The sequence below is a fragment of the Egretta garzetta genome, unplaced genomic scaffold, assembly GCF_000687185.1.
Source record: "Egretta garzetta isolate BGI_Z169 unplaced genomic scaffold, ASM68718v1 scaffold27, whole genome shotgun sequence".
In the NCBI taxonomy this organism is placed as follows: Eukaryota; Metazoa; Chordata; class Aves; order Pelecaniformes; family Ardeidae; genus Egretta; species Egretta garzetta.
This window is the reverse complement of record NW_009260400.1, coordinates 3,406,818-3,415,580: the sequence shown is the minus strand read 5'-3', so window position 1 is coordinate 3,415,580 and position 8,763 is coordinate 3,406,818. Positions and strand designations below refer to the sequence as shown.

The 8,763-nt window shown below is 54.1% G+C and overlaps 1 protein-coding gene across 1 annotated transcript in view; it reads left to right on the top strand.

The window, feature by feature from the left end:
* The window catches only part of CNGB1 (cyclic nucleotide gated channel subunit beta 1), a 34,621-nt gene extending 30,371 nt beyond the window's left edge, over positions 1–4,250 (top strand). Inside the window, exons 28-33 of the mRNA XM_035898820.1 lie at positions 592–689; positions 775–858; positions 1,275–1,393; positions 2,001–2,147; positions 2,533–2,728; positions 3,992–4,250. Of these exons, the coding sequence (XP_035754713.1) occupies positions 592–689; positions 775–858; positions 1,275–1,393; positions 2,001–2,147; positions 2,533–2,728; positions 3,992–4,207 (860 nt within the window). The 3' untranslated portion in view covers positions 4,208–4,250. The remainder of the gene's footprint in view (positions 1–591; positions 690–774; positions 859–1,274; positions 1,394–2,000; positions 2,148–2,532; positions 2,729–3,991) is intronic.
* Positions 4,251–8,763: the final 4,513 nt, after the last annotated feature.

The window sequence follows — 8,763 nt, the reverse complement described above, 5'->3', positions numbered from 1 at the left end:
AGAAGAGGAGGCTGAGGGGAGACCTTATCGCTGCCTACAACTGCCTGACAGGAGGGGGGAGCCGGGGGGGGTTGGGCTCTGCCCAGGGAACAGGCAATGGGATGAGGGAAAATGGCCTCAGGTTGTGCCAGGGGAGGTTTAGGTTGGACATTGGGAAAAATTCCTTCCCCGCAAGGGCTGTCAGGCCCTGGAAGGGGCTTCCCAGGGAAGGGGTCGAGTCCCCATTCCTGGGGGAATTTAAAAGCTGGGCAGAGGAGGTGCTTAGGGCCAGGGTTTAGTGGTGGGATGGCAGGGTTAGGGGAATGGGGATCTTAAAGGGCTTTTCCAACCCAAACGATTCCGTGGTTCTGTGATTGGCCTTACTGGTCTGTCTCAGGGAGCCATTGGGGGTACCATGAAGGGTGGTTCCCCATCGCCCATTGGCTTTGGATCTGCAGGTTGCTGGGTAGGCAGAGGCTGGAGGAGACCCTTCTGGGTGAGCTGCTCCCTGCCCTCTGCCACCAGAGCGCAGGCTGCTTTCCTACTGCCATGCCAAGGACACGCTCTGGGATCAAGTGCTGGAAGGAGCTGGTTTTCTGCTTTGTCCCACAGATGAGTCAGAGCTGCTGGTGCAGCTGCCGGACAAGATGAGGCTGGACATCGCCATCGATGTGAACTACAACATCGTGAGCAAGGTGGCCCTCTTCCAGGTACCCTCTGTCATGTGGGCCCCGGCTGGTGGAGCCTGGCATGCCGGCGTGTACTGACGGTGCAGTCGGCTCTGTTTTGGCTCAGGGCTGCGACAGGCAGATGATCTTTGACATGCTGAAGCGGCTCAGATCAGTGGTCTACCTGCCCAATGACTACGTTTGTAAGAAGGTAATGGGACGCTCGGTGCCCTCCCATCTCTGGCATCACAGCCAGGCTCTGCAGGGCACCCAGAGTGATGCAGAGTAGGGGAAAGCCAGGCCTGGCCCATCACCATGGCATCGAGATGCTTCACAGGGAGGAAATTCAGAGGAAAAACATCATCAGTTGCAGCCAGTCTTGTGCAAAGACTGACCTCTTCTGCAGCAGCCACGAACAGCAGGGTACGGGGAGAGCCTGCGAGCTGGAGGAGAGCACGGCTGCTTGTAGATGAGGATGCTTGGCAGTGAGCACCATCAGGACAAAGCGGTTTGAGGGCTTGGGGGAGGGTGGTATGGTCGCAGGGGTTCCCAGCAAGGGGCAGGTTAAGGCACCCATGGGGTCCCCCTGTCTGGGGGCACCCCATGCAGCACCCGCCTCTGCTGCAGGGAGAAATCGGCCGCGAGATGTACATTATTCAGGCGGGACAAGTGCAGGTGCTGGGAGGACCTGATGGCAAAACCGTGCTGGTGACTCTGAAAGCCGGATCTGTGTTTGGAGAAATCAGGTGAGCTGGGAGAATGCGGCTGGGGGGCTCTGGGTGCGGAGGGTGGGAGGTGGGGAGATCCGTAACACCTCAGTTAATCTGTGCTCTCGAGAGCCCCAACACCAAGCAGCATCTGCTGCACAAATCACAGCTTTTGTTCCTGGGGTTTTTCCGTGGTTTTTGTCATCGTGCTGCTTTCTGCCCAGGGAGCCGGTGGCAGTGAACAGAGGTACATGGAGGGGTGGGGAATTGAATGCGAAAAGACGTTTCGCTAAAACAGCCCCCCCGCCATCAACCTGCCCATTCCACGGGCCTGTGAAGTCCCCAGCCCATTTGTAACGCTGTGATGGAATTTGCCCCCCTGTAGCCTGGCAGGCACTAGGGCGGTGTAAAAGGCAATATTTAAACCTTCAGATGGGCAAATTACTTTTTATATAGCACTCCATGCCAACATTGCCCAGCGTTCTTTAAAAACGGGGCGTGGAGAATTTCAGAAGGGGTGAAAATTGAGCTCTTGGGTCCTCTGAAAGGGCCAGGGGGACACTATAGGAAGAGGGAGATTTTAAATTGCAAACGTTGTGGCGAGCCCCTGAACGCCAGCGTTAACGCCTCGCCGTGTCTCTTGCAGCTTGCTGGCAGCAGGGGGGGGAAATCGCCGAACAGCAAACGTCATCGCTCATGGCTTTGCGAACCTCTTCATTTTGGATAAGAAGGACTTGAACGAGATTTTGGTGCATTATCCAGAGTCTCAGAAGCTGCTGCGTAAAAAGGCCAAGTGCGTGGCGGGCTGCTGCAGGTTTCACCATCACGGGGGAGATTCCTCCCTGTGCAAAGCACTGGGAAAGCTGCAGGTGCAGGCGTTGGGCATCAGGCCCATGGCCCCGGGGGAGAGCCGGGCCAGAGCTGCTGTGCTTTGGCAGGGGGCACCAGAGATGCCCAGGGCCAGCCCAGCCCTGCTGCAAAGCTCCACCGCCAAACACGGGCGCAACTGGGGAACGAGCGTGGCCAAAGCGCACCCACTTAAAAAAACTATACAAACACTTGTCTGAGTTTTCCGCGTCATTCTGTCCTTCCTAAGGCATGAAGAAATCTCTGTTCAAAATCCAGCTAATTTAACGCGCTCCCAGACTGAAATAACCTCTCTCCTTTCCCTTGCATAGGAAAATGCTGAGGAACAACAATAAGCCCAAAGATGAGAAGGGAGCGCCCGGAGACCCGCTGATCATCCCCCCAAAAGCTGACACCCCGAAGCTCTTCCAGGCTGCCCTGGCTGCCATGGGGAGGGCAGGGGGCAAGGGGCCACTGGCCCAGCTCCTGTGGAGGCTGAAGGAGCTGAAGGCGATGCAGGCGACGCAGGTCAGCGTGGGGAGGGTGGCAACTGGGCTTTGCTTCCTTAGATGCCCCGGCCAGCTCCAGCGCCTGTTGTTACGGTGCCTTAAAGCAGTGAGCTGCGGACATCGGGGTCTGACATGACACGGGTGAACAGGAAGGGGCTGCCCAGCATCTGACTCCGAGACCGTGCCATTGTCTCGCAGGGTTTGTTTTGCAATGCAAAAGGGAAATACATTGACTTTTGGCCCAGCTATGCTAAGTCTGAGCCCAGTTCCTAGCTGGGCTATAGCCGCAGATGAATGTCCCTTCCGTGCCTCAGAGACAGCGCCCCTCATCATTAATCGACGTGCTGATGGGATGGAGGCGATGCTGGCGTGCAGCATGCACAGGTCAGCCAATACCTGCAACGCTCTCACAGCGTGGCTGTGGCCAAGGCCCCCAGCAGTAGGCATGGCATCCTGCAGCTTTTTTGTTGTGAGCAACCATAAAAGAAAACGGCCTTGCTCTTCTTCTTTTCTATTTTTCCCTTCTGAGTGTCTCTGCTGAACTCGTTACAAGGTCGAGTCTCTGCGCAGACCTTGCTGGTACGCCTCCCACCACAGAGCTGTGCCATCTGGGCGGGTAAGGGGAGGTAGAAGAGCAGCTGACAGGGTGTGCGCGGTGGCCTTGGGGCTGGGTAAATACCAGGGGGATGTGGGGCATATCTGTGTCTCTGCCCTCCTTCGCAAAAGCACGACGAAGCTTCACACAATGCAGCGCCTCACACTAATTAATAATCAGTTAATGGCAGTGGTGAACGGGGGCACCACGTGCTCCATGGGGTGGAGGCAACAAGACCCGTCATTGGAGAGGGCATGGATTAGGAGCTAACCCTGCTAGTGGGGTGGGCAGGACTGTGATAGAAGGACATCACTCCCTGTGGCACAGCCATGGTGAGGTTGCTGCGGCTTTAGGACAGGGCTGCTCCCTCACAACGACGCCTCAGCCACGCTTTTGCCAAGATCAACCCCCCCAGTTGCTTCAGGAGCAAAGCAGGAGCTTGTGCGGGAGGCGCGAGCATGGCACTCGGCTCCACGCGTGTCTCCTGCCACGTGCAGGGTGTATCCCAGCCGCTCTCCGCACGGGGTCACCTCTGGCAGTACGCTGGCGTCCCAGTGACACGCCCAGCGTGGTGACGCCCCACAGAACACCTCCCTGGCTCCACACAGCGCCAGCGCCGTGGCTGGGGGGGCTGGACGAGGCTCCGCTAAAGCTGATTTTTGCCTTTTTTTCTTTTTTGGATTGCAGGGTTCCAGCTTCAGCCCGACCCCACCAAAATCACCCGTGCACCGGAGATCGCCTGCCGCCTCCCACAAAGCACGTGTCCACCTGGGAGAAGAATTGTTCTCAAAATCCTCTGACAGTTTAGTCACCATTCGTGTGATTGCCACAGCACAGGATGACGAGGAAATCCTGGCTGCTGAAATCTCAGAGAAAGAAGAAGAAGACAAAGAAGAGAAATGAAAACAGAGCTGCTCCGGGGGCAGGAGTAGGGGCCGGGCAAATGCCCGGTGTAGAAGCTTTTTGCTGTTACCAGTCTCCGTGCAGTGGCGTAGGCTTCACGGGTAGGATCTGCTTTCCTCACTTTCTGCCTAGGCAGTTGATACCAACTCACTGTTGACAAAACGCTCTGCCACCTGACCCAGACCCATACAAGGCTTCTGTGCTCTGGAGAGAGATTTTTATTGAGCCTCTTTATGAATATTCCCACTGAATCTCAGGCCAGCCCTCTTGCTTTGAAGTCCAGCTTCGTGGGGAGGGAGCCCTGGAGAAATTGCTTTTTATGGCTCTGGGTGGTCAACGAGTGTGCAGATAAAGCATGAGGAGCTATTTGCCTCTGACAGCTGAGTCACCACTTGGCCAGAAACAACCAGGGAAAAAAGCCCCAAGGTTTCTCTGTTGGGCTCAAGGTTGTCAGCAGCTGGGGAGTGATTCATCCAAAAAGGACATGGACTACGCTCACGAGCTGAGCACGGGGCGAACCACACTGTCACAAGAAGGCTGAGGTCCATCCCAGCGTGCATAGACTGCAAGATGCTCGAGGCTCCCTGCGTGGCGTCGAGACCAACTTGGGTTTTCTGCTGGGAAGGTGGTGGGCTCTCCGTCACTGGAGGCGAGTATGGAGAGGTTTGATGAGCACCTTTCAGAGGTGGAGAAGCACAGTCCTGAATGAGGACATGTTCCTGGAGATCCTTCCAGCCCTGGGTGTCCATGGCTGCACCAGCCTGCAGCTGTTGGGGGGAAAAGCCGAGTGCAGGAAGGGAGAAGCCATGTTGGTTTGCAGCTGGGACAGGCAGCAGAGGTGCAGTAGGTGTTCTCCTCCCCAGGCAGCGTTTCAGAGTCAGGCCAGAGCCCGTAGCCTGCAAATAACCATGTAAGAGCATGCAGGTGGTCCCCTGCACTTGTTGCTGGACCTCGGTGTCCTGCCACATTTCCAGCAGCCGATTTCCAGCACCTTTCGGTCACTTTTCCCAAGGAGAAGCCTCTCTGGTCCTGCTTGTCACTGCAAGGCGACTGCAAGGCGCTGCTGATTGTGAAGGCGCCCTCCAACCCTGCTGGGGCTGGGGGCTGGAGGAGAAGGCAAATGCCTGGTCAGCAGCCCAGCTGATGGCACAAGGCGTCCCATCTTCCTCCAGCACTACCAGCTACTCACCTTTCCCAAATCTGGCACCAAGCAGAGCAAGCTGCTGGTGAGCTGAGAGGTGGCGAGAAGCTGCGGCCAAGACAGCACTGGATGAGATGACACAGACCCTCCCCAAGGCCTTGGCCAGATGGGTCTCCATGGTACCACTGGCTCAGTTGAGAGGACCCCCCTTCTACCCTCTGGAGGAAAAGCCAGGGCGGGTTTTGCCACGGGGAGCAGCCCTGGAGCCACGGCCGAGGGACTTCTCAGGCGTTCAGAAAACACCGTGAGCAGTGCTGCAGGTCTGGTGTGAGGTGGCCAGGCTGTCGGTGAAGGGCGTCCATGCTGGCGTCACCCTGTACGTGGGTGACCCCTCTTCCCAACAGCAGCCTGGGGCCGATCTTCACCTCCTACTGGGTCTTTTTATTTTGTTGCATTTTTTTCCCTCCCTTGCAAAAGAGATGAGTTTCCCTGGAAGAAAAAGCCAGGATGTACGTTAGTGTTAATTAACGATGGCTCGCTCTCTTTTAAACACATCTAATGAGCTCAAATGTACTGCAGGAGGGTCTGACACCACCTTAACACTGCAGGGGAAAACCTGGGGTTGCCCAAACCTCCCCAAATACTTCCCATCCTCAGTCATTTGCAAGTGGTCTCCTGCTGGGTAGAAGGCTGCAGTAGGGAGTGCAGAGTATTTTATTTTCCCATCATACAAATATTTATATAATCAAACCAGGAAAGGTGCCGAAGTCAGCCTGGGGCTCTGATCTGCGGCTATGATTTGATGCGGTTTAGAAAAAGCATTTGAATAACTGTTGGGTTGTAATGGCTTTCATAGTTCACTATATCTACAATAAACACTGCATAGACTACTGTTCATTAGATTTATTTCAAAATTCCAGTTGTTTTCCATCTTTTTGCTTGCTGATACAGCGATGGAGCCAGGAAAGTCCCCCCGGGTGGTTCACAGATTTTCCAATGAACTTTTCAGAGGCTCGGGGGTCACAGAATGCTACCAGTAGAATTGTAATTTTTTGGTTTTTTATCGCCAGAAGGAGGGAAATAAGTTCCCTTAAACGTCAAATGCTTGCGTGAAGACCTTTGTTTGCACCACGCAGCACTGGATGGTGGCAGATACATAACTGCTAATTCTGGAACTGCAGGGAGATTTGAAGTTATCCTCCCCTGTGATCTGCTTACGGCTTTAGTTCTTCAGCGAGATTATTCTCCAGGTAAAAACCAAGGTCAAGGGAGGGTTGGGCTTCCAGGCTGGGCTGGAGAGCCGAGCCCACGTCTGTTTGCTGGGCAGGACTAGTTACAAATGATGGGTAGGCTAAGGGGGCGGCAGCTCAGTCCATGCCTCTCACAGAACCCCAGTAGAAGTTCTTCCGTTCAACTGGAACCTCTTCTGCTTCCGTTTGTGCCCATTGCCCCTTGACCTGGCGCTGGGCACCACTGAGAAGAGTCTGCCTCCGTCCTGGTGACACCCACCCTTAAGATATTTGTACATGTTGATGAGATCCCCTCTCAGCCTTCTCTTCTCCAGGCTGAACAAGCCCAGCTCCCTCAGCCCTTCCTTGTAGGGGAGATGCTCCAGTCCCCTCATCATCTTTGTAGCCCTCCTCTGGACTCTCTCCAGTAGCTCCTCACCCTTCCTGAACTGGAGAGCCCAGAACTGGACACAGTGCTCCAGATGGGGTCTCAGCGGGGCAGAGTAGAGGGGGAGGAGAACCTCCCTCGCCCTGCTGGCCACGCTCCTCAGAACACACCCCAGGATGCTGTTGGCTTTCTTGGCAACAAGGGCACACTGCTGGCTCATGGTCAGCTAGTTATCCACCAGGACTCCCAGGTCCCTCTCAGCAGAGCTGCTTTCCAGCAGGTCAGCCCCCAGCCTGTGCTGGTGCATGGGGTTAAACCTCCCCAGGGGCAGCACCCAGCACTTGCCCGTGTTGAACTTCATTGGGTTCCTCCCTGCCCAACTCTCCAGTCTGTCCTGTACATTGGCTTTCTGCTAAATTTTGTAATCACGTTCATCCACCAGTTCTGCCACATTTGCAACAGGTTCCCTCTGCATCGGTCCCCATGCAGCGTATGCTTCCCACAGGCCTGCTCTTTCCTCTGCCCTCGTAACACTCCTGAGGGATTTGGTAACACCCCATCTACCCCCACTGCGTTTCTTACTTGCTTCTGCTCGTTCTGCTGTGATGTCCTGAAGTGTTGGATCAATCCCATATGAGAACCTTTAGTCATATTAATGCAGCATTTGGGGGACTTTGCTTACTGCTGGTCCAGCCCCCAGGGAATTCTGCACTGCAGTCTTCCTCCCAACTTCTACCGTCCATTAACGGGGGCTCGGCAGGCCATAGCCACAGCAACCGGGTTTGCTTGAACCAGTATTTTATAGCTGCTGCTGCTTTCGAGTGAAATAAGTGGAGCAGAAGCTGATGGGAGAAGCAGAGCTTGCTGCGGTCGGGTCTGTATGGATGCGTCAGCTTTGGCCTCGCTACCATGAGGAGCATCTCTCCTAGAGGCTTTATGTGTACAGTTTATATATATATATATATATATATATATACACACACACACACCCTTTTATATAGAGAGAGATATTTTTAAATAGCTATAGATGTGCCTTTTTACACTGGAGGGGTATTCATATTCCCCGTGGCCTGTGCTGGTAATATCCTGCAGAAAAGCGAGACTGATTTAATGTTCTGTGTGAAGTTAGAGAACACAGGAGCTTCCTGATAAAAATAAATCAACTTGCAAAAGGAATAACATAACCCAGTGTGGCCGCCTGACTGCGGAGGATGCTGGCTTCCCCCAGGCGGGAACAGGGCAGGTAGCCACTCTGTATTTATAGTCGGAGCAATCTTTTAAAAAGATTAAGTGCAATGGCAGGTTAATCACTGATAAGGTTATAACAAATGCAGAAACAAATAAGCAGGTTTGGGGATTAGGCTCAGGTCTAGAAAGAAATTGCAGAATAAATGGAAAGCCCAGTTAAATGATGTTTAATTAGAAAGCTTGAATGAAATTAAGCACTTCAACCTTGAAACCTGGCAACCTCAACCAGCAGGACATGCGCCTGATTCTGGGAACAGCCTGTAAGCCCCTTTTTCTGCCTACATCCATGTTTTCCATCAGGTAGATCTGCTCTGAGTCATGGTTGCAATCAAACCCCCCTGCATCCCTTTTACCTTTTGCAAAAATGGAGCTAACACAACTCCGGTTTTCCCTGCCCCGAGTGCACAGCTCATTTTAAGTGCAATAATCATCCCATTGGAGTTAACACCCTTAGAAAAACCCAGCAGGAGCGCCCTTTGGGAAGGGGTCGCGCAAAGGTGGGCAAGCCCATAGGTGCCCACACCACTGCTTATTAACGGCAGCTTAGGCT